Source organism: Callorhinchus milii, unplaced genomic scaffold (assembly GCF_018977255.1).
Source record: "Callorhinchus milii isolate IMCB2004 unplaced genomic scaffold, IMCB_Cmil_1.0 Scaffold1, whole genome shotgun sequence".
Lineage (NCBI taxonomy): Eukaryota > Metazoa > Chordata > Chondrichthyes > Chimaeriformes > Callorhinchidae > Callorhinchus > Callorhinchus milii.
Genome location: NW_024704742.1, coordinates 112,350,177 through 112,376,873, shown reverse-complemented (window position 1 = coordinate 112,376,873; position 26,697 = coordinate 112,350,177). Strand labels below are relative to the sequence as shown.

At 40.9% G+C, this 26,697-nt stretch overlaps 1 protein-coding gene across 1 annotated transcript; it reads right to left on the bottom strand.

Moving 5' to 3' along the window:
• Positions 1-569: 569 nt before the first annotated feature.
• Positions 570-21,087, bottom strand: ccnh (cyclin H). The gene is given in 10 exon segments (NM_001292373.1): positions 570-915; positions 1,811-1,871; positions 2,565-2,676; positions 5,613-5,683; positions 6,206-6,369; positions 7,315-7,525; positions 8,545-8,618; positions 10,766-10,891; positions 13,849-13,988; positions 21,028-21,087. Coding segments are annotated over 9 exon segments (975 nt in total). The 5' UTR covers positions 13,966-13,988; positions 21,028-21,087; the 3' UTR covers positions 570-876.
• Between the last annotated feature and the right edge of the window lie 5,610 nt (positions 21,088-26,697).

The following is a 26,697-nucleotide window of genomic DNA, read 5'->3' as shown; positions in this document are numbered from 1 at the left end:
ATTAAAATGTCTAGAGGTCAAATGAAAGTGACAGGATGTCAGTGGCTTTAGCCACAGTCATAAAAAGCTATTTGGGAGCGGAAATAGAGCATGTGTGTAAATGGAAACTGCTTTAGAAGGTTTGTCATTTGTATAATCTTCCAAAAAGACCAGTTTGTTTGCTAAATATTGTACAGGCTGTGTTAAACATTCACTAAAGGCCACTAATAGCACCCTAACTGACTCTTTAAATGCAAGTATAGGAACAGTACGATGGAAAAACTCTTGCTCTTAAGGCCCAGGTTTAAGTGAAATAAACATGTAATGCTTCACAGTACAAAATCTGAATTTGTTTTATATTAGTCAAGTTCTGAATAGGGGGACAAAAATTATTATGGCAGCACAAGTTATATTGACCAATACTTATTTGTATCCCTTGCATTTAAAAAAGGTGATGGGATACCATGAAATAGAATTACTCAAGTCAAATTATTTAGATCTTATTTCAAACACTGGGGAAATAATAACAACGTGCTTACATGCACGATGAAAGGTAATGAAATGCAAGCATTCAACATCTTTTTCTTTGTGTGAAAATTTACAAAGCAAATCTTTATTTCAAATGTTTTCCATAATCCACAATCTTGGTTAATCTGTCACTGTGAACTGAACAATCATACATTTTGGCATGATCTTTTCTGAAGACGTTGGGAACAATGACTTACATTTTCTCAAACAAGTTTCAGAGAAATGTAATTTAGTTGACTACAGCAGTGGAAATTTAACTTGACATATTTAGAAGTGTATCTCATCTTAAAGCCACATCCTCCTTGGGTTGGTCATATGCCTCAAATGAGCTGCAGATCATTGGTGAGATCAGTCAATTCCATCAGCAATTTACATGGTGTCTGCTAGATCTTCATCACTCCATTCTTCCTGCAGATAAGACAAAATAATTGTATAACCTGTTCAGGTGACCATGATCAAAGATATTGAATGGTGTGAATCACATAATTAAGTTTCAAAAATTTAGCCTGATCCATGTGCACACAGATTTCAGTCTGTCTTTTTAAAGAGACCAATAATCCAATAGGGATATTCAAAATGTCCTTAACCTATAGAGAATTGTTGGCACTTTTTCATCAATCTCTACTACAATTTAAATGGAAGGGAGCAGATGAGATTTCTAATCAAGCTATATCGTCAGTCACCAATTTGCTTATAATTTTAAAAGCTTATCTACAGGAAAACTAAAATCATATCAGTAAGGACAATAACATTTAATGACTTGAAGGAAGTGCAAGTTGCAGGCAAAATTGTGCTCGGTCTGATAATTCTTGCATGTGATATTGTACTTTTAATACCATTAGGATGTCTTCAAAGCATTTCACAGGCTTTGTTATAAAATGTAGTTTGTAGGTGAATATGGCTACCTCTTTGCACACAGCAATGGCCCACAAAAGACAATGAACTGAATTGTTACCTGGGGATTGTCAGCCAAGACAATAGGAAAAACCTTTTGAGTAGTGCCATTGGATTTTTAACAACCACCTAAACTGCGTCAGTTTTCCAACAACCTCTTTTACAGAATCTCAGTCAAGACTGAGTTCAAAGATGCAAAATGGGGCTTAAATACACAAACATCTCACTCAGAGGCAAGTGTTACAAACTGCACCAGGTTAACAACTTATTAAATTTTGTACAAAATCTGGGAAATAAGTAAGGAAATAACACAAGCCAACCTGCTCTTGTGTTTCTTCTTTAGTACCACAGTTTTTCATAACATAGCTTTTTAAAACAAATACTGGGAAACTAGCTGAATTTCACTAACCTCTTCCATTTTGGTTTTCTTTGAAATGATTCCATCTTCCTCGTATCCTTTCTTTCTCTTACTGTGAACACACAGTTAAATACTTTAATCTACATATGCAGACTGTCTAAAGATACAAATATGTCCAATTGTTAAGTGGGGACTAGTGCAGCTATCACCTTTATTTTAGCACTAATCAAACATGAAAAAACTTAAGCAAGTTTAGATTAAATTAATATTTAACTCGGCCCCAAAACTCTGGAACACCCTTCCCCCAATCCCGCCACCTTTCTCCCCTCTTTCAAGTCCCGCCTGAAAGCTTTCCTGTTCGACCGTGCTTGTGGCCCCTTCCCCCCCGCTCGTAGTCAGGCTCCGCCACTGTTAAGCCTTCTGAGACGCTACCCTATGTGGAGGGTGTTATATAAGTGCAAGTTGTTAAGTTGCTAACTTAAAAGAATCAAGCAGAGCAATGCAAAAAAAAAATTATTTGGTTCAAAACAAAATTAAATTGACCAAGTTAAGGAACATTATAACCAAACCCTGAAATATTTTAGCAAACTGGTGACTGCTGTATTTTAACAAGGTTTCACTATAATTTGTGATATTCAAACCAAATGTATTGTGTAAAATTGAAATTAGTTGGCACAGGGTTGTTTGGTGGTCTTTGATCACAATTTGCAAACCAAAAGTTGCAATTAATACAGTTAGTTCAGCTTGAATATAGCAAATCCTGATGTCCTTTTAATATCACTAACAAAGAGTCAGCATTACTTACAGATTTGTACTGAAGCCAAGATCTAAGCTATGAAAACGTTCCAGCTTCTGTTTCAGAAGATTAACTTCATCAGGTTTGGGAGGATCATACTTCTTTACTAGGGTCTTTATACCTACTCAACACAAGATGTAAAAATAATTTGAGTTGCCAAACAATCAAGTATAATACATAATATGCAAAAAAAAAATCTTTACATGTTTATTTTCCTCAGAATATACTTCAGCATGCAATAAATCAACAGGTCATTTCCAAATACGCTTAATTTGGTTAGAGGTGGGAAAACCTAAATGGACAATATCAAGCTTCAAAGAGGAACTGAATGGTCTTTGAATATTAACCCTAATTTTAAGAACCCCCCAAAAAATGATGGCCACCAAATTGCCACCCTTACCACAGGTAAAATGGTTTCCTGATTTAACATTACATTGCAACATAATTCAGGATATCTACATTATAGTAGAGTCATACTAGTTGGAAATGATCTCTATGGATAATGGGACATTACGCCAAGTACAATTTGGTTAGTGTTAAATAAAAAATTGTGCCATCAGCATTTAAATAGTGTCAATAGTACCACAATGTACTAAATATTCTCTACTTGTTCATGTGAGGTTATTATTTTTGCCAATTTCACTGTATCAACGTCTTTTGAGAATAAACAGACATGTTGATAACCAGTATTCTACTGGTAGTTACTGGTAGTCAATTTATACAGTCATTAATATACTGTTGGATTGAAGAACACAAGTGATCATTTAATATATATATTAATTTTTGGATTATTTAAAATACAAATGCAAGGTAAACACAATATTAAATATTCATAGAATTATTCTGTACAGTTACATTAATAACAATCAACTTCAAATGAACATTTACTTGCACAACAAATCCTATTTCTCAGGTTCAGTTACTGAACATTGACACAGTAGCAGAAAACTATTAAGGGTCAGAACAGTATTGCTCACTACTAAAGGTTAGTGACTACTGACAAGTGAAAAATATGTGCAGATTAGTAATTTTTTTAATAAACAGGAGAACTACCCTTAAATGTGTTCTTGCCTATGAAGTAGAGGGCGAACCTTTGGGCAAGTTTCCTTACTCCACATGCCTCAGTTTACCGAGCAGTAATTAGGAACCCGGTTATTGGTCAATTGGCGGATTCACTTTTCCGGGAGTAAAAATTCCTTAAATATATATACATAAATAATTGGTCACTCATTCCACGACTGTTTGTGAGACACTGTTATGTGCAATTGGCTGCTGCATTTCGCCCACAAAATATACAGTCAATTCACTTTAAAGTATATTCTGTAAAGCGCTTTGATACGTCTCGAAGAAGTGATAAGGGGCTATATCAAATGCATGGATTATTATTATGGAGTGAAAATGAAGGAAAGAACAAGAAAATTAAGCAGAAGAGAAAAAACATGGGAGCATTGGTAAATTCAGTGAATGAGGTAAATGCAATTTGCAATCCCAGGATTAATGTCCTGTGTAAGTGAGTCAAGTTGTTGATTAATGCTTCCTTTCTTCTGGCTGTGGCCTCCTTGACCTTTCTATCAAACTGAAAAGGTACATAACCTTGGTGTCTTATTTGATCTCGAGCTTTCCTTTGTTCCTCACATCCAGTCCTCAAATCTACAAATACATTTACTCCCTAACATCTCATCTCCTGCTCACCCACTCCCCTCAGCTAACTTAGGCTTTCAGTGCGCTTCCGCCCTTTCCACACCATCATCACTGGTCGAGCCGAAAGTTCCAACATTCCTAACTCCCTCCTATCTCTATCGCACCCACTCTTTCTGTCTTAAGTCCAGCCTCAATTCTTACTTCTTATGTCATCTCCTAGACATTACCTTACATATATAAATGCAAGTTGTTGTAATGCATATGTAACATTACCTCCAAATAAAGTTTGGATTTTCTAGAATATATAAATTTTTGTAATTCTTGTAACATACAACTTTTAAGCCTTTTACACACCAATCTTAACAGAAGCAAAAACTGCCACGTTATTACAGAATTACATTTCAGCAATTTCACTTGTTTTTACAAATAAATCAGCATCAAACTGATTTGGCCTTTGAGACTAGATGAGCAAATAAGCATGAACGGGGGGGTGGTGGGATAGTCAGACTGATTTCCTGAATAAAGCAGCTCCTGCCAACGTCACATTCTGCAAACTGAGCATGCAGGAAAAATGGCAACAACTCTTGTGGGTCTACTAGACATTTGCATTATAATAGATTGTCTTGCATTTAAAAACTGAAGGACCAGAGAGCTGACACCCATTTGATGACAAGAACATCAATGTCAGGTTTGATTGGCTGTGTTGAGTTTACCCTTAGAAGTGAGTTCTTTCACTGCAACTCATTCTCTTTCTAAGTTTCCATCCGATCTTCACCATACGCTGTGTATAGAAGGAATAATAATTCTTGCATTTGATATAGCACCTTATCACATCTGCTAGATATCTCAAAGTACTTTACAGAATATGCTGTAAAGTGAATTGACTATGTTTGTGGATGAAATGTGGCAGCCAATTGCACACAGCAGTATCCCACAAACAATCATGGATTGAGAGCCCAATTTGGTTTTTTTGAGGAATTATTACCCCCGGAAAAGCAATCCACCAATCGACTAAGACTTACTGCTAGGTAAACAGGTGTATGGAGGAAGGAAACTTGCCCAGCATTTCGCTCTGCTGGGAATGGCACCTAATCACATCGTTGAGATGTCTCAAAGCACTTCACAGAATATACTGTAGAGTGAATATTTTGTGGGTGAAATACTATATTGTTAGCACTTTGTAAAAGTGACCTTCATGCTAAGGGAATAATCTTGTGTCCATGTGCACAAGAGTACAATGCATATCCATAGCAACATCGTACACAACTCACTTTTCTTGTTTGTCCAAGATATAAGCTCGTCAGCGGCCTTTTCTCTTACTGTTTGCACATACATCAGAAAAAATAGAAGGGGCTGAATATTTGACACCCCTGAAATAAATTGCTGCTCTATATATCAATTGATAAGATTACTTACATCTGATTGCTTCAACTAGCCGTGAAAGGCAGTCTCGATCATCTCTTAACAGGAGGCTTTCCATCAAATAACTAAAACACCAAGAACATAATCAAACCTAAATTCACTGGATGAACACCTTACAGTTATGACCTTGAATATTAATGTACACAATTCCATTGACGCATGAAAATAATTCATGCAATGGCTTCACATACCACCCAATTAATTTTCCAATACACATTAATGAAGAATGAAAAGTTAGCTTATTGCTGCCTCAAAGAATTCCAGTAGATTCATGAGATATAATCCATTGTTTCCAGTACTATGTTGGCTTAGATGTTTGGCCTTTATGCCTTTTGGATGAACATTCAGTCCCATCCTAATATACAAACAAGCAAAATCTTTATTGGGCACTTAATATAGAGCGTTTCTTACTCTAAGTCATTACCTAGTTTTATTTACCATTCTCAGACTTGCATTAATGTTGGGAAAATGGAATCTTCTACAGAGAATGTATTGGGATTCCATTAGTGAGTGAAAGGCTATTAAAAATGTACCGTGTAAAAATATGTTGGCTGTATTATTTTATAGCATGAATGTTAAAGACATACCCGTCCATATTAATACCAGCTCTGGAGGCACTAGAATGGATAGCAGTTATTGCAATTAGTGATGGTGGAAATAGAAGGCCAGCATCAGTCATAGTTCCTCGGTTGAGAAATTCGTCTGCCATTTTTCTCAAAACTTCTGGGTTTTCCAACGCTGAATATCGAGCCTTGGATGAAAAAGAATGAGTGCAAATTCTATTAATTTTTCACTAAAACAATAATTTTCTAAATTGAATTGTAATCCCGGTTTTATCGCAAGTTAATTAACTACAAAATTATAATTGAATGTAGTTCTATCAGCAACCACCAGATGGAACAATTCGTTAATTTTAGTTAGTTACAAAATTTACTTAGCTACAAGATATATCTTAATCAAGTTAGTAGTTTCAAATAGTTAATTGGTTTATTGTTATTAGAAAATGGTTCTTAACAGAGAAAAGCAAAAACAGGACATGAGTAAACACAGCAGGTTTGTGAAACTCTGAGACATTCTCCCATTATGAAAGATGCTACATAAATGTAAACCATTGTCGTTCTAACGGACTTAATCAAAAGAATAGATATGGCCATGTCTACAGGAAAAGCATTTTGGAGTTCAGAGATCTTGTGTTCTTCTATTTAATTTTTATTGAAGTGTTAACTAAAACTGGTATGTTCACCCACAAAAAACAGTCACTTCTCTTTGCAGTTCATATTGTGAACATCCTCCCAACATGACAGGTGATATACTAAATGAAAGGATTATTTACTTCTTACTTTCCATACCGATCAAAAACAAAAGTTGAAATATAAAACAACTGCTCATTGATTTTGGTATAAATTGCTTCAGATCATTCAACAAGTGAATGCCGGCTTTAAAATGGGTTAAATGTGGGTTATTTCTCTCTTGTGGTCAAACTGAAAACAAATGAATAATGCAATTAAAGCTTGTAACTGGGGAGAATAACAGTCCAGCCTATAACTTACAGGTTCTAAGGTAAGCATTATGCCACTCATAAGGATATCCCCAGCAGTAAAAATGGTTAAATCAGACTATGCACAATAAGCCTTCCAAAACAGACACTATTCTGAATTGACCCAGAAAGCAAACCAAACCACCATTTGTATCATACCTTTAGATCAATAAGAAATCCCTCAAAAGGTCGGAATGGGTTGTGGACAATCAGATGAAAGTTCAGCTGCTGAATGAGCAAGAGTTCATACTCCAGGATCTGTTCCAGTGCCTTTTCCTGACCCGCAGGACTATCCCAAAGATTACTAACAAACTGTGAACTGGAGACGTTAAATTCATCCACTTTACATGCCAAGTATACACAGGTCAACCTAGATCAGAAAAATAAAAAATGCTTTAATAAAAACAACAAAACAAAGGGCTACAATACTACAAAAAATAAAAAGGAACTCTTAAAGAAGCAACAACAAAACTTCAAGGTTACTCACTGTCTTCTGGGGGAAAAATGCAATTGAGGGGCATTTTCACCAACCACAGGTTGGTGAAAATTCAATTTTAATTGAATATGTACTTTTTAAAAAAACACACCGGATTACATGTTACAGCATAGAAACGGGTCATTCAGCCTAACTCGTCCATGCCTGTATTTAAACCCTATGACCTTAAAGTGTGGAATCCTGTAGCTCAGTAGTTAGACCACTCACCTCGCAAGCGAGATACCCGAGTGGTAAATAATAACTACATTGAGCAAGTTTCCTTACTCCACACGCCTCTGTTTACCTAGCAGTAAGTAAGAATCTGGTTGTTAGTCGATTGACAGATCGCTTTTCTGGGGGTAATAATTCCTTCAAAAAATAATAATAAATTGGTCACTCAGTCGGTGACTGTGAGACACTGCTGTGCGCAACTGGCTGCCGCATTTCGCCCACAATTCACTTTATAGTATATTCTGTGAAGCGCTTTGAGATGTTTCGAAGACATGATAAGGCGCTATATCAAATGCAAGTATTATTATTATAACCCGGCAAGAGCCTTCTCTCCGACTCCTCTATTCCACCTCTATCTGTTGAATCATCAACATATAGCAACATTGGGCAATCCTCTGTGACATCGACTGCTTAAGTATACGGGTTGGAAGCCGCTGCCACATCACCAAGCTAAAGAGGACAAGCGATGAATCACATCCTTGTCAAGTGCTCCTATACAATGAAGTAATCTGGTTATTGCTTATTGGAAGCCAGCCCAGACACGATGCGCTGGATGGCCTCCTTCTGTGCTCTAAGTTTCTATGATTCTATAATAATACTTACATTTGATTCCCATATTAAATATGAGAATAGACGAGCCTTGTTAACAGTCTTCCCAACAAAAATGAAAGATGAAGACTCACATAATAGTCCTCGGGTGGTATTCCATCAAGGAGTTGTTCAAGTAAAATCTCTTGAAAAACATACTTGCCGTACCCTAAACAAACATGAAAAAGAACATTGTAGGCATACACTCACAATGACGTATCTTAACACAAGAAATTTGTATTTTAAACAGGTGAACAAATTTATGACTTTTGGCTACGTATTATTAGAACTGTAAATGTTATCCCTTCAAATCAGCAAGAAGAGCATTGGAAAAATCGAGGTGAGAAGTGACAAACGCATGAATGAGGATTTCAACTCCAATGGGTGTGGGATATGGTTAGAGGCGGGCCATGTGGCAGAGATGGAGGAGAGTGGTCCTGGCCAAGGACCGTATGTGGGGTAGGAAGGATAACTGAGGCTTGAACCTGATGTCTCGGTTGCACAAAGGTTCAGCGAGTCTGAAAGATAGTCCAGGGAATTTAAGGAGATCAGAGTCACAGGTGAGAAGACGCTAATGGAGTCAAGCAGGATGGCTTCCATCTTGTCAACATTCGGTTGCAGAAAGTTGGCGCTTATCGAGGCTGTGATAAGCCCAGCAAGCAACAGAACATCAATGGACCTGGGGTCACGGCCAAGGGCTCAGGATTTCACTGAGCACTCGCCATGTTCATAATGTTGTGTTGGACTTGAGTTTCCAATATTTGGCTTAGCTAATGCCCTGCGAGAAGGGCACTACTTAAAAATAAATGTGAGTTGTTGTTTACAAGGGAAAAATATTTTCTTCTATTCAAGCTATACACCAGTTTCTGGCTAAACTAGTTTCTAATAATAGTTTAATTCATATGGAAATATTACCTTCATCTGTATGCTTGTGTATCCTAATGTTCTGAAGATTATTACTTGGGTTATTATCTTTACAATAGTTTGCAACATTTTGCATTTGCAATTTTTGACAGCCTTCATTCCTTTCGACTGGTTGCAGTTTTATTTTCTTGTAACATTTTAAAATTTAAAACCAAAATTGGAAGAATATATAGTTTGGAGACTTTGTAGAATCAGGTTTACAGTAATAGAGCAACTTTTGAGAAATAAAAGCAATGTTAAAGGTGCAGCTCATTATCAGTCCATGAGCTGAAAACCAAGGAAAGGGGAGACAAGAATTTCTCAGAAACTGAAAAGTTAATATACAAGTGATTTTCCAATGGTAATACAATTCAATTTCAAAAATTAATTTAATTAAAAAAATTTAAATGTAGTAAGCACATCATTGAAGGACACTTCAAACATGTTAATATTTTGTTAATATTCATCTATCAATTAGAAGTATGCCATACCGAGTACTATAATATAATAATCCAAAAGTATACTCACTGCACTCTGATTGCAAAGGCAAAATGCTTTCAATGCACTTGCATAACAAAGAGTAAGCAAATTTTGAATGTTACTCAAGCTTTGAAACATTAATTTCATGCTGTGCCTCAAAGCTTCATCGCAGCAGCTATGAAGTACTATAATATGTTAGCACATTGCCCTGTGTTAATACATTTTCTATACACTTCTGCAGACAGTACTATCAGAGACAGCAAGAGATAATAGTTACTCCAGTGGCACAAACCAGAATTTTGTTGGCCAGCCATACATGTCAGATTTCTGGTCTATCCTTCAGGGATTTTTACAGATTCAGAGAAGGTCCAGTACCCAAATGAAGGTTGAATATGTGACTTTCAATAAATTTCATAGGGTCGATTATTTGTGTTGGTACTATGTAATCTGCCGAATAGTCATAGCAAAACATTTCTAGTTGTGGTTTAGTAATATAATAATAATCCTTACATTTGCTGTAGTGCTTTTCACATCTTCTAGACGTCTCAAAGCGCTTTACAGAATAGACTGTAAAGTGAATTGACTGTATATTTGTGGGAAAAATGTGGCAGCCAATTGCACACAGCAGTGTCCCACAAACAGGCATGGATTGAAGTGACCAATTAATGTATTTTTTTCTTGAGGAATTATTATCAGGCGTGTGGAGTAAGGAAACTTGCCCAAGGTTTCCCCCTTACCTGCCCGGAATCGAACCCAGGTTTTTACATAAATATAGCATATGAAAATGAATCAACACGAGTATATTATTTTACAGTGCATAGCACACTAGTGCGATATAAAAATGGTTTGAACAGACTTATAGTCAAGTTGTAACACGGCTACTAACAAGTAAAGATAAAAGACAAGTTAAATGCAGATTTCCAATCTTCTTACCACCACAGATTTGGGCATAACTGGCTTAAATGCATTGCAAAAGTCCAACAGTCGTTTTTCATAGTATTTACGAAGTACTTCTTCTTCGTGAGGTTCCAGCAAATGTGTGGAGTCATTTGGAGGGAACTACAATGAAACCAAAACAACTATTACTAAGACAAAAGTATTAGAGAGCCTGTAGTCGCTCCTCAGCAAAGATGCTGAAAAGCTTTAATGACTAACTTTGATCACGAACACTTGTAAATGAAAATATAAAGTAACAATGTTTTCTATGTATGCCTCCTGCCCAACTGCCGTATATTGAATTTCAGGCAAATGTGTAGTTATTTTTCAAAAGCCAATATTTCAAATTTATACTCATTTTCTTTTCACTTAGGACCAGATTAAGCTCCTTCAAGTTGTAACAGTCAATAATAACAATGAGCTAAACGGCAGGTAATAAATACATTATTGTAGTGTTTTAGTCTTGCCACAAGATAGCAGTGTGGTAAACTTCCAGTTACTGGCACCCGAATGCATCTTCTGGGTGATGGCTTGGGCCAATAGAAAAGTGTAGCTGTACTTTTTCCGCGAAATCCACTACAAACCCGCTATGAATGTAGTTTCTGGCCAGTGTGTATGTGCGGTGTAAGTGGCCAACGGGCTTCTCTGAGGCCCTGCTGTTGTGATTGTCTGCGTATTTGTGCGTGTGAGTGTCTGTGTGTCCCTCCCTATGTGTGTTTGAGTGTACGTGTGTGTGTCTCTCTGTGTTTGAGTGTCTGTGTGTGTGACTGTATCTCTCTGTGTGTGTCTCTCTGTGTGTTGGTGAGTGTGTGTGTGTCCCTCTCTGTTTGTGAGTGTCTGTGTGTCTCTCTCCATGTGTTTGTAAGTGTTTGTGTGTCTCTCTCCATGTGTTTGTAAGTGTTTGTGTGTCTCTGTGTTTCAGTGTCTGTGTGAGTATGTCTCTTTCTATATGTGTATTTGTGAGTTTCTGTGTGAGTGTCTCTCCATGCGTTTGTGAGTGTGTGTGTGTGTGTCTCTCTCTCCCCTGTATGTGTGTGCGCGTTTGTAAGTATCTATGCATCTCTCTCCTCTGTATGCATGTCTGTTTTGAGTGCATCTGTGAGTATGTATGTATGTTTGTGAGTGTGTCTGTATCTCTTCTATGTGTGTGTTCCTGAATGTGTGTGAATGTGTATGTGTGTCTCTCCACTGTCTGTGTGTGTGTGTATATCTTCGCTCTCTCTCTCTCTGTCTGTCTGTCCATGTGTTTTTCTATGTCTGTGAGTATGTGTCTCTCTCTCTCAGTGTCTGTGGGTGCCTCTCACTCTCTGTGTGTGGTGCTGGCCCTGAGAGGCAGGAAGTGGTGAGCTCCTGTAGCCTGGTTGGTGTCCCCCCATTCCACCACAAAAAAAACAAAATGACCACCCATTAAAGAGGTAATTAATATTTTTTGCAACAATCTAAAGTGTTATTTCCTTATGTTTAGATTATAATCAATAAGAGTGAAAAAATATAGTTTGGCAATAAAATGTACCTCAATAGGACCAATCAATTCTGCCATTTTCTGCAAAATGTGCCAAACAAATCCCTGCAATTGTCCACAGAATTTACAAATCTTGACGCAATTTTGGCAAATATTTCCACACTTTTCTATTGGCCCAGGTGATGGCATACAAAGAAAGAAATGAAATATATACAACTAAAGCAATAAGTCACTTCAGTAAAAATGTTTAACTAATCTTTCTAACCATTTCTACAGATAAATAAAATTAATCCTTGCACTTCATATTGGACCTTTCATGTCAGGAGGACATCTCAAAATGATTCACAGGATTTACTGCCTAGTGTAGATGAATAAATTTAAATTGACATTTTTTGTTAACCCCCCCACCCCACCTATCCTGGCATATCCACTTTCTCTTATCAAATGGCTTCTCCTCCAACCCCCAGAGACAAATGTGGTATTCCTCAGTTCTTCAGGGCATTACAATACAATTTCAATTTGTATAGCACCTTTCCCCAGCTCCGTGAGCTTCAGCTCCCCTCCTTGCTTGACCCACTGGCACCCCATCCCTGAGCAGATCTAATTTAAGATCCTCATTCTCATCTTCAAATCCTTCTACCCTATCTCTGCAACCTCTTTCAAACCTAGCAACCAGCTACTCTCTTCGCAGTGAACACTGACCTGCTTCATGCCCCCTACCCTATCCGCTCCACCATTGGCAGGCAGGGTTTTTGTCCCCACTCTCTGGAACTTCATTCCAGAGTCCCTCTGACTCGCTCCCTTTCTCCCGTGGCTGCCAGGATCGCCCACAAAACACAACCACTCCACTTTACAGTGTATGCTGTGAAGCACTTCGAGACATCCTCCCAATGTGAAAGATTTATAATAATTGTAAGGAAACCCGCATCCCATCACTTAACACAACAGAAGAAAATCTGACCATAGCTTTGCTCCAAAGCCAAATACTTATGACTTAAGTTTACACCAGAATTCGCGTTCGCCCACAAATATACAGTCAATTCACTTTATAGTGTGTTCTGTGAAGCGCTTTGGGACGTCCTCCCGACGTGAAAAGCGCTATATAAATGCAAGGATTATTATTATTATTATTATTAGAATTAACAAAACAATAAGATAAAAATTAACTTTTGTCAAGGAAAATGGAATTCTCCCACTACCCATTATGCATTATCCCATGTAGGTATGTTATTAATCAATTAATTATTATTTAATATGAAATTGAATCCACAGTTACAGTGGCATTCAAAATTGGATCTCCAGAAGGTATTGATCAATGGTCATAGACTTGAATTGATAAATGGTGTTGCCATTCTACACTGTTAAACAAAAACACTGAAGTGTTACCTATGTTTACCTACTGAGGATTACTATTTCAGCACACCAAAATTTAAAAGATTATAATTTTTTAAAACAACTTCAGAATGAATAAAATATTGAAGCTCAAACCTGATATTAAAACTTAAAACTTACCAGACAGATTATAGGTACAATAGAACATGCTTTTTAAGATAAAATTTATTTAAAACCTTGCCGAATTGAATATTTTCTAAACGTGCAAATCAATCAAGTAATTTACCTTTCCACTTCCGAAAAGCTTGGCCCGAAATGTCTGATTGGCTTCAGTTCTCATCGTTTCCAGTTCTTCCTCATTATGAAATGTCCAGCATTTCTTCTGTGTACTGTTGTGATACATCCTTGAACACTCATTACTCAAGTCTTGAATACAAAAGAATATTCTAGGTCATTAACTAATAAATAAAATGTATAAATAATTTTTTGTAAGATTAACAAAACATTAGAAAACTTTGCTTTTCATGTCTGAGAACCAAATAATAATCCTTGCACTTGGTAGAGTCTTTTCACATCAATGAGACGTCGCAAAGTGCTTCACAGCATATTGACTGTGTATTATGTCGGCGAAACACACTGCCAATTGCACACAGCAGTGTCCCACATGGAGTGAGTGACCAAAATTTTGTTTTAAAGATTGTTTTTTGTTTAAACCAAAGCAGCCATAGTGAGAGCAGTGTGTATAAGCGATCATCTCTTTCTCTCTCCCCACTTTCCAGGAATATCTGACTTGGTACTGAATGTAATGGATTACCTAGCACAGTATTTTCATGTTTAGCATTCACATTAAAAAAAATAAAAGTCACAGGGCTTTTACGGTGGTTCAGTTGTTAAAGAGACAATCTAATCTGAAACAGTCATATAGATCATGAAGGCCCCATGTTATAGTTTTCTCCTAAGTCTTGTGACGAGTTGGCTGATCCCAGCCAGGGTAATTGCAGGATTACTAAATTGGCTTGATTGCTTCAGGGATATGAAGCGGAAAAGTCAGCACGATTACCGTTTAGGATTTCTGTTGTTGCACTTGCTGCAAAATGCAGGTGTGAGGCTAATGTTGAGCTCCACTTTGAAATATGTCATGGGAGCCTTTGCCAACATACCATTTCACCCACCGTTCCAGCACTAAACCTTCATGAAATTGCTTGATTTTCCATCTGAGCATAGTTTTCTCCCCAATTTACTTTGAATGGCTCACTGCTATATAATTATTGGATGCTTTCATATCATCAAAAATGACACTATGCTTGCTATCCCCAGGCATAATACTGAGGTCTCCAATTGCCTTTTACTGTGAATATACATATTAAGTTTTTATTCTTGTGTTCATGTGGATTAGGGTAGTCATTGAAATATTTCACTGAAACAACTAAACAGGAAGGAAAAATGCTTACCTTGTAGTCTACAGTTTTTTAAAAAACAATATAAAATGTGTAAATCAAGATTTGAAAATCCTGCTTTCAGAGATCCATTTTTAATAATACAGCTACCTTCTTTTTCAAGGTGGTATAAAAAAATGAAAAATAATTCCTCAAATAATTTTCCAAAAATATAATGTAACTCTAACATTTCATGAAATATTAACTACTGATTAGCATCCTCTACCACTTACGGAATCCTCTCCAGATTTCAGCTTATTTTATTAATGCCTATAACTGACTTAATATGCATTTCGGAAGTTCTCACTGCACAGATCGGGTACTTAAGTCATGGATTTTGTTAGTTCTGCTCATTTAAATTTAAGTCCATTGAAAGACCATGAAATGTAACCAATAAATGAAAGACCATTATGCAACCAATAATTGTGTTTTATGAAGCATTGATAAAAGGCAATCTAAATATACAAAAACAGTCAGATGCCTATCTCTGCAAGTACATCAGCATTAAATGTATATAAATTAAAAGTTTCAATATCACAAAATATTGTATTGTATATATTTATACTTAAATTCTCCTTTTAAAGGAAGATCATCAAATTATTACCCTTTTTTACCCTTACAATATATCAAATGCATCAAAGTACCATCCCAAAAGCTTACCAATATAAATAACACAAATATTTAACAGAGAGTGTTTAGTGTTAATATTCCGTGGACATATAATTATTTCTAAAAATGTTCACATTTATTGCTTCAAATGGTTGGCAAGTCAGTGACTAGAGGGCATCAATTTAAGATAATTAGCAAAGGAGCAGTGAAAGAGGATTTTTTTAAAAATACACACACACAGCTGTTAGAATATGAAATGCCCTGCCAGATGTGGTTGAATTCATATTAACTTTTAAGAGGGAATACATATCTAAAAAGGAGTAATTTAAAGTGGTATAGGAAAAAGTGAAATGGAACTGAATGGATTGCTCTTCAAAGATCCAGCACAGTTATAATAATGGGCCAAATTTATCTGTATTGTAAATTTCCATAGTGCGACAAGTAAATAGTTAGAAAACAAATAGGATATTAAATCTGGAAATAAAGAATTTCACTGGCACGTGAAGAAAGCAATAATTTCAGACTAAAGCAGACTATCTAGCCTATCCATCTAAACTTCCCACAAGGTACCCATCTTCACATCTAATAATTCTAAATATATAAATAAAATAACTTGTAATTGGCAGGAACTTGTTGGTTCTTTTTCAAAATACAGAACTTCGTAATTTCTCATTCCATCACCGGTGCTGGTTGTTCCACATTATAAAAATAACCTGCATTTTTATTTACTATATCAACTTATCAGTCAGAGGTGACAACAAAATTACATTTGTAAAGCACTTTTCACGTCGGGAGGACGTCCCAAGGTGCTGGACAGACAGAGTTACAGACCCGAGCTGGGGGTAGGAGTGGGGGAGGGTGGAGGGCAGGGTGGGAAGCAGGGAGATCGAAAGCACGGTCGAAGAGGAGGGTGTTGAGATGGGTCTTGAAGGAGGCAAGGGAGGGGGCGAGGCGGAGGGATTGAGTTCCAGAGGGTGGGTGCACAGTGGCAGAAGGTCCGCCCGCCAACAGTGGGGCGAGCAAAGCGGGTGACGTGAAGCAGGCCGGAGCCCGCTGAGCGAAGGGAGCAAACAGGGTGGTAGGGGGTAGGAGGTTGCAGAGATAGTGGGGAGCAAGACCGTGGAAAGCTTTGAAGGTGAAGACCAGGATCTTGAGCTGTATCCTCTGTATGATGGGAAGCCAATGGAGTTGGGCAAGGATGGGGGTGATAGGGTCGCAGAGCCTAGTGCGGGAGAGGACATAGGCTTTAGAGTTCTGGATGATCTGCAGCCTGTGGAGGGAGGAGTAGGAGAGGCCGACAAGAAATGAGTTTGCATAGTTGAGCCTGGATGTAATGAAAGCATGTATGAGGGTTTCAGTGGCCTGCGGTGTGAGACAGTGGCGGAGCCGGGCAATGTTGCGGAGATGGGGGAAGGCAGAGCGGGTCATCTGGGGTAGAAAGGATAGTTGAGGGTCAAACAAAACCTCAAGGTTCCGGTCTGTCTTAGTAAGGTGGAGGCACTGACGGAAGCCAATCAGGAGAGCCTCGGTCTTGTTGACATTCAACTGAAGAAAGTTGGCTCATCCAGGACTTGATGTCCGGCAGATATTCAGTCAAGACAGCAGTGGTCCTGGAGTTGCGGGTGGAGGCAAAGAGGTAGAGTTGGGTGTCATCCGCATCCATGTGGAAGTTGACCCCATGTCTGCGGATGATGTCACCAAGTGGGAGCATATAGATATTGAAGAGGAGGGGACCAAGGACAGAGCCCTGAGGAATGCCACACGAGACGGTGCGGGGGCTAGAGGAGAAACCATTTGAGATGAAGTGCAGGAGGTATGAGAGGTACGATCTGAACCAGTCAAGGACAGCGCCGTGGAGATTGAGGTGAGTGGTCAACGGTGTCGGAAGAAGCAGAGAGGTTGAGTAGGACGAGGAGGCAGAGGGAGCCCTGGTCGCGGATGGACAGAATGTTATTTGTCACTTTGACCAGGGCTGTTTCTGTGCTGTGGGCGGCACGGAAACTGAATGGCGGGGTTCGAGAAGGGAGTGGTGGAAGAGGAAGGAGCGAAGCTGAGAAGCAACAACTCGTTCCAGGACCTTGGAGAGGTACAACACCAACAAGATTTTATTTGCAGAAACATTAAACTATAGACCTGTCTGGTTGTTCAGGCCTGTCTGACATTAAAGAACGAATAACACTATTCTAAAAGAGAAGGGAATTTCTCTCGGTGTCCTGCCCAACAATCTCCCAGATCAAAAAACTGGTCATTCTCTTTTAGATCTCCTGTCTGCCTCAATAATAGAACTCTCGCCTCTGGTCTGAATGTTGTGGGTTCAAGACCCACATTGGGACCTGAACTCACATAATCTAAGCTGACACTCCAGTGCATTGTCGGAGATGCCATCCTCAGATGAGATATTAAATTGAGACCCAGTCTGTTTATTCAGGTGGATATTAAAATAACACTATTCGAAAAGAGAACATAGTTTCTCCTATTAACTTAGCCAACAAACACCCAAATAAAATTGATCATTCGTTTCATGACTGTTTGTGAGACATTGCTGCGTGCAATTGGGCTGTCACATTCACCTATAAATACAGTCGCTTCACTGTAAATCCTGTGAAACTCTTTGGGACGTCCTCCTGACATGAAAGACGCAATACCAAATGCAAGTTTTTTTTTATTATTACTTATCTCCTATTAGCTATCTTATTATTCCCCTATAGCTAAATTATTATTTGAAAAGAGACAAAAAGCACCTACAATACTTCAATGGTACTTCATTAAAGCCACAAACTGTTTTAAAATAATCTCTTTCAAATTCTAGGTTACACCTCTAGCTATACATCCCAACAGTGTTGTATTGTGCCATGTAAATGCGATAACTTTGCAGGTTTATGCATATGTATAAATAAAGTGAAGTTTATCTCGTGCTGATTCTGGAAAGAAAAGTACTGTGGATAAACATTGCAGGTAGTAACAAATGAATCTAGACTGCATTCCCAGAAAAAAAAGTTTTTTCTTTATTCTACTTCTAAATTTAATATGCTCCTTTTAAACAAGAACAAGCTTAAAACAATTTGTGCAGGTCCAAAATACTGTACATCCAATTCTGAACAATGAATTTTTTAATGAAATATAGTTTTCAAGTCTGCAGTTATTATTAGCAGCTGTGATCATAGAATTACTGCAAACATATCTCTACACACATTATATAAACTCTCCAGAAATATATAATCCTTGCTTTTGAAATAGCACATTATCAAGTCATCAAAACCTCTCAAAGTACTTCACAGGATTTACTGAAAAGTGTAATGATTGTAAGTGTAGGCAAACACAACAGCCAATTTGCACACACCAATGTCCCACAAGCAGGCATTAAGTGAATGTCCAGTTTTATCTGGAGGATTGGTTGCCAGGACACAGAAAGAACCTCCCTTTATTACTAATAATATAGTAATAATAAATAATCCATATATTTGTTATAGAAGCTTCACATCGGGAGAATATCTCAAAGTACTTCACAGCATTTACGATAAAGGGCAGTGACTGTATTTTGGAGGAGAATGTGGTAGCCAATTTGCACAGCAATATCCCACAAACAGCAATGAAGTGAATAACCAATTTTATCTGGGGGATTGTTGCCCAGGAGACCAAATATGCCTTCTTTGATGTGATCCCACTATTGCCATGATATCTTTATTATCCACCTGAACATGGAAACAGTGCCTCAGGTTAACTGAAGGATGGCCCCTCCAACAATGGAGGGATAAATTAGGTAGGAGACCTAATATTAGCTGACTAGTGGGGATGTGGGACATTCAAGGTAAGGCAAAGATAGGGGGAAAAATTTGAATGCAAGAATAAGGATTTATTCAATTTGCTGAGGGTTGGGGAGCAGTGGAGCCATGCAATGATAGGGGTGATGGGCTCATGGAGCCAAGTGCGGGAGAGGACATAAACTGAGTTCTGGATGCTCTGCACCTTTTGTAGGAAAGAGCTGCAGAGTCTGGCAAGCAGAGCACTTGAATAATAATCCTTACATTTGACATAGCACGTTATGACATCAAGACATCTCAAAGCACTTCACAGGATACCATAAAGCAGATTAAATGTGTATTTTGTGGGCAAAATGCAGCAACAACAACAAAGTTACATTTGTATAGTGCCTTTCACATCAGGAGGACGTCCCAAGGTGCTGGACTGTCAGTGTTTCGGACCCGAGCTGGGGATCGGGATCAGAGAGGGCGAAGAAGGGTGATCGAAGGCACGGTCAAAGAGGGTTTGAAGGAGGCGAGGTGGAGGGACTGCGAGATGGAGTTCCAGAGGGTGAGGGCAGAGTAGCTGAAGGCCTGCCCACCAATGGTGGGGCAGACGAGGTGGGGGACGTGAAGCAGGCTGGAGCCCGCTGAGCAGAGGGAACGGGCAGGTTGGTAGAGGGTTAGGAGGTCGCAGAGTTAGGGGGAACAAGACCATGGAGGGCTTTGAAGGTGAAGACCAGGATCTTGAACTGTATCCTCTGTGTGATGGGAAGCCAGTGGAGTCGGACGAGGATGGGGGTGATAGGGTCGCGGAGCCTGGTGCCTGGGAGGACACGGGCTGCAGAGTTCTGGATGATCTGCAGCCTGTGGAGGGAGGAGTTGGGAAGGCCGACAAGCAGGGAGTTTGCAGAGTTGAGCCTCGATATTATGAACGCCTGTTTAAGGGTTTCAGCAGCCCGCGGTGTGAGACAGTGGCGGAGCCGGGCCATGGCGCGGAGGTGGGGAAGGCAGAGCGGGTCATGGAACAGATAGTTGAGGGTAGAAAGGATAGTTGAGGGTCAAACAAGACGCCAAACTGGCTCGGTGAGGCGGAGCAGCAGCCAGTTTTGCGCACAGCACAAATAGCTATGGCGTTGAGTGACCAATTTTATTGGGGGGGGGGAGGAGGGGAGAGGGGGTCATTTATTAGTCAGCACACACTGGGAGAAACTCCCTCCTCTTTTCAAACAGACACACCGACCGACCACCCCCCCCCCCCTCTCTCTCTCTCCAGCCCAGACACATCAGGGTGAGGAGCAGCCCGCAGGCCTGCAGTGGGCTCCGAATGAAGCTCGGGGAGCCAGACCCCCCCCCCCCACCCCCGCCCCCTCATCGCCCGTCATCTATGGCGGCCACATTTCACCCACGAAATAGGGTCAATCCCCTTTACGGCACATTCTGCTCGACACCAAAAAAAAATAAAAGTGCGGTTTAAACACGTTGAGGAAAGCACCGCAAGACCAGCCAGAGCCGGGGGGGGGGGGGGGAGGGGGGAGGGGCTGAAGTACAAGTAGAGTTAAACCAGTGTAGTAACCTCGGGACCGGTTTCACTCCACGTGTACTGGGCAGCTAAATAACCCACCAGACAATAAGTTGATGAAAGGAGCAGACACGGCAATGGCCGCCGCCAGCACCTACCACACGCTTCGCGCTCACTCGTCCCGGCCGTTAACGGTCGCTTGCATTTAAAACCCCCTCCCCACGTGACTTCCCCCCCGCAACGTCACAGGTCATGTGAGCCGATAGCTCGCACGGCTGACGACGCGCACGGGCACACCCCGCGCGGGGCGGGGAGGCGCGAGTGTCGCTCCTCGCGCAGTGCGGCCGGGGTTGGGCGGGTTCGCGCCCAATTGGGCGGTTTTTTGGTGCGTACCTTTTCTTGAACAGCTTCAAAAGCACTGACCCACAATCAGGCAACTGTGTTCCACGTGCATTAGCCCGTGACGTGCAATCTGGGCTACTCTGGGGCTAGTATTTGGTGGACTTTGGGCTACAAACGTGTTCTGATTGCGGGTCGTCCTGGTCAGTGGTTAGAGCGCTCGCCTCGCAAGCCACAGACCTGGGTTCGATTCCCGGCAGGACAAAACCACGGGCAAGTTTCCTTACTCCACACGTCTAACAATAATCCCTCAAGAAAAAAAAAACGATAATAATTTGATCACTCAATCCACGACTGTTTGTGGGACGCTGCTGTGCGCAATTGGCTGCCGCGGTTCGCTCACAAATACACAGTCAATTCACTTTACAGTACATTCTGTGAAGCGCTTTGAGACGTCTCGATGACGTGATAAGGCGCTATGTCAAATGCAAGGATTATTATTATTATTATCCTGTCTCGTGAGAAGATGTCAGTGCAACCTCAGAGTGGAAGTAATGGCGGTCGGTGCGAAATAGGAACCGGAGAAATTTACGGCACAGTCCATCGTGTCTGTGCCGGCTCCAGAGCAGTCCTTTCACTTCCATTTACCTGCTCTTGGCCCAAAACAACACCAACAATAACTTGCATTTAGACAGCGCCCTTCACACTGGGTAACGCCCGGAGATCTTCACAGTGACTGAGTCTGACAGTGAACCAGGGGAGAGGGAGGGGGGGAGGTGACCGTAAGCACGTTCAAAATTCACTCTTTACTGTATTTGTCTTTTTCCCTCTTGAAAGCCAATACGGATTTTGTCTCAACCATCGCTCCCAGCAGCGTATTCCTTATCCTAACAATCCTGTGCATGAAAACATTTCTCCTGATGTGTGAATGTTAGTCCATCCAGCTACTACTCATCTAAGTAAAGCAACAACCTCTTTGGTTGGCCAACAAAATAAATGTTTCCTGATTTAAATATTTCTTGTTTCAAAAAGGTTGTCCACCACTCAAGTAAAGATTAGTGAGCGCAGATAAGGCAAGAGAATATCTGGGCTCAATTAAGATGGTGACTCCAAAGGGGCCTTATAGAGATGTAAAACATTTTAAATGGGATTGAAAAAGTAACACAGATCAATACTTTATGCTCCAAGACAGTAGAAGGATATAGGTTTAGAGATGTAACGGGCAATTTCAAGACAGATTCCAGGAAGCTTTTCTTTACCCAGAGAACAATTTAACAGCTGGAATAAGTTGCCAGGAATGGTGGTTGAGGGCGAAATCATTAGATTCATTTAAAAAGCAGCTTGATACTGTGATGGGAGGCCGGTAGGGTGGGTGTTCTGGAGGAATGAGATCAGATGGACCAAACGGCCTTCTTCCTCTGGAGCAATCTTGTGTGATCTTTAGAAAGGAGATACCTAATGATAATGACTATATTATATAGTGCCATTCACACAACATTGAATGTCTTGAAGTTCTTCACAAAATATAATTCATCAGAAATGAAGTGAATCTTATAACAGCGAGTACAACAGCTAATCCCACGCCAGGACAACCAACAAAAATTGCATTTATATAGTGTCTTTCACATGGGATAGTGTCTCAGAGCATTTAAAGTCATCAGAAAAGCTCCATGTTTCTTTGAAATAGCAAAGGCAGGGCAGTCCCTTTACGTAGACTTACTTATAGCACTTATAGCACAGAATCAACAACAAGATTTCATTTATAGAGCGCCTTTCACATCGGGAGGACGTCCCAAGGCGCTGGACAGTTGGGTCAGGACCCGAGCAGGGGGGAAATGGTCAGGGTGAGAGGAGGGAAGGGAGGGAGCGAGGAGGGGGTAGAGAGTCGAGAGGGGAGCTGAAGGCACGGTCAAAGAGAAAGGTCTTGAGACCGGCCTTGAAGGAGGAAAGGGAGGAAGCAAGGCGAAGGCACTGGGGGATGGGGCTGAGAGGCTGAAGGCCCGGCCACCAATGGTAGGGCGGTTGGGGCGGGGGATGTGGAGCAGACCGGAGCCAGAGGAACGGAGGGTACGGGCAGGTAAGTAGGGGGATAGTAGGTTGGAGAGGTAGGAGGGAGCAAGGCCGTGAATGGCCTTGTAGGTGAGGATGAGGATCTTGAATTCGATCCTCTGGGGGATGGGGAGCCAGTGGAGGCGAGCGAGGGTGGGAGTGATGTGGTCGCGAAGCCTGGTGCGGGACAGTACACGAGCTGCAGAGTTCTGAATGACCTGCAGCTTGTGGAGGGAGGTGGCGGGAAGGCCGGCGAGGAGAGAGTTCCCATAGTCCAGCCTTGAGGTGATAAAGGCGTGGACCAGAGTTTCAGCAGCGTGAGGGGTGAGGTAGTGCCGTAGTCTGGCGATGTTCCGGAGGTGATGGAAGGCGGTGCCAGTTGTGGTGCGGATATGAGGGAGAAAGGACAGCTCAGGGTCGAACAGAACCCGAGGTTCCTGATTGGCTTTGAGAGGTGGAGAGTGCAGCCTTGGATGCTGATGGTGTCAGCGCCTGAGGTGCGGAGGCGCTGACGTGAGCCAATCAGGAGGGCCTCAGTTTTGCGCACGTTGAGCTGAAGAAAGTTGTCTCTCGTCCAGGACTCGATGTCGGACAGGCAGCTGTCAGGACATCGGTGGTCGTGGAGTTGAGGGTAGAGGAGGAAAGGTAGAGTTGGGTGTCATCCGCATACATGTGGAAGTTAACCCCATGTCTGCGGATGATGTCACCGAGGGGGAGCATATAGAGGGTGAAGAGGAGGGGACCGAGGACAGAGCCTTGAGGGACACCACAGTGCGGGGGCTGGAGGAAAAGCCGTTCGTGGAAACAAACTGAAGACAGTGGGAGAGGTAGGACCTAAACCACTCAAGGACAGGACCTTGAAGGTTGAGGTGGGAGGACAAGCGGTGGAGGAGGATAGCGTGGTCGACCGTATCGAATGCTGCCGATAGGTCGAGGAGGACGAGGAGGCAGAGGGAGCCCTGGTCGCAGATGGTCAAGATGTCATTGGTGACCTTGACCAGGGCAGTTTCTGTGCTATGGGCAGCACGGAAACCCGACTGAAGGGGTTCGAATAATGCATGGGTGGAGAGGAAAGAGCGCAGCTGGGAGGCGACAACTCGTTCAAGGACCTTGGACAGGAAGGGGAGGTTGGAGATGGGCCGGTAGCTTGATAGCTTGAGTAGGAGTCGGAGTGTGGGAAGGAAGGGGTGGGGGGTGGGTGTAAGTTGGAGGGGGAGTGACCACGGAGCGGATTCCCTTGATTTTGGATTCAAGGAAATCCAGCATCTCCTCGCAGTGAAGGTTGGAGGAGATGACCTGCGCGGGGTGGCGGGTGGGACGGAGGAGTCGGGATGTGGTAGAAAACAGAAGCCTGGGGTTGTTCTTCGCCTCCAGGATTGTCCTGGAGTAGAAGGATGACTTAGCCGAGGCTAGAGTGGAGTGGTAGATTTTGAGGAGGTCCAGCCAACCTGTCCAGCCCAACCTGTCCAGCCCAATTAGTTTTTAACCAAGTTGGGGAATGGGGTTTGGGTATAAAACAAAGTTTAATGCGATGAAGAAGACTCACCAGATGGTGCAGTGAAAAGTTAAGAGTGCCGCTCCTGACCAGGCTTGCAGGTATAGAAATTACACAGTTATCTTTGACTGCACTCTCAGCAATCTTTCCACTTCCACCCTCTTTAATCCCAAACCTCTGGCTCTGTGCCCACCTAGCAGTGTACAGCATTTTTAGACATACTCCCCACATGAAAGGTGCTTTATGTATGTAAATTGTGATGTGAAAAGGTGCTATATCAAAAGCAAAGATTATTATTATAATAATTCTTGCGTTTGATATAGGGAGGACGTCTAAAAGTGCTTCACATGATTCACTATTAGGTGTAGCGGCTGCAATTTTCTAGGCGATTGCAGCACCCATTTGCACACAGCATTGGCCTGCAAACAGCTATGAAGTGAATTACATTTATTTATTTGAAGGATAGTTGCCCATAATATTAAAACAAGTGGCCTGATCTACCCTTAAAAATAGACATCTTTTTGTTCAGTGTTTACCAGAGGCTCAAAATTTCGCCCAGCTTTAACCAGCAAAACCATTTTGCGTTAAGATCATATTGTATGTATTATAATTATATTTATATAATTATATTGTATATAACATAATATGAAAAGGAAAAATACTATAAATTATTTTGTTGCTTCCTGTTTTTTAGAATTTCAAAATGTTGTCATCTCTCGTGGCTTGGAAGAGCATCTGAATAAGATGAAAACAGTGCCATGCAGAAGTGCTTACATAATTTCTCTCTGTAATATAGTTGTCTTTGATGTTTTCTCAAAAAATAAGGATGTAACAGACTTAATGTTTTATAAGTAGTGATTTCCTAGGACCTTTGAGAAGATATTTACATGTTCATAAATCATTCAAAAATAAAGCATTATCAGGAACATAGTAAAAGATGCATCTTCATATTTTCTAAACTAAAACAGAAAATTGATTGCATGCCATATAAATGGTGCATATTGCAAAATGATTAAACTCTCCTGAAACCTAAAGAAAATAAACCCTGTGTGTAACAAATAGAACTGATGTACATTGCTGCATTTTATTTCTGCCACTTCATTTGTTTGGTTGGAATACAGTAGAATACCAAATAAAATAGATAAAATAATCAGATAGATAGGCAGCATGAATGTTGTGAATTCTGACAGCATGCACATATTATGTATGGGGAGTTAATGTAGTTAATAAAGCAGCTACTAACTAACTAAAAATGCAGATCTTGTTAGAGGTTCCCTCATCAACTTTTGTCTCAAACACATCCCTGAGGACCAGCTGTCAACAGCACTAGGTGCTGTATGGCCTCTTCCCGAGCACTCGCAGCGAAACCTAAGTCGAATGTACCTGGAGGATTATAAACTCAGTAAAGGATGCTCTTTAGCACTCCTGAAACCAGGTGTTCTTCTGGCAGAACGATGGGCCAGTGAGGGTCTGCCTCAGGCTTGCGCACGCTAGGATAAGGGACTATATACTGAGAGACAAGCTGAAGTTTGGCTCAACCACAGCAAAAGCCAGATGAGGCTTGACCCTGGCAGGAGCTGCTCTGGCACAACCCGCTCAAGGCACACCCATCGGGTAGGGTAGCCCACGATCACACCCAAAACTGACTGAAGTAAGGATACAGAAGGACACTCGAGATGTAACCAAAGAGCGTCCCGAAAACGTTTGCACGGTAAACATGTGCGTGTACGGTGCATGTCGGGGTGCCTTCTGAAAGCGGCAAGTACACCTTATCAGGGTATCTGCGGGTGCGCTCATGGATGTGGTGTACACAGAGGTGACTCCCGACTGTGTTAAAGAGAGTGTCCGAAAAAACGTGTGCAGAACCTGTGCAGTGAGGGAATGTACTATAAACAATGGAATGTTTTTTGTATTGGGAGAAAAGGGAAAAATTGTGAGAGATGAT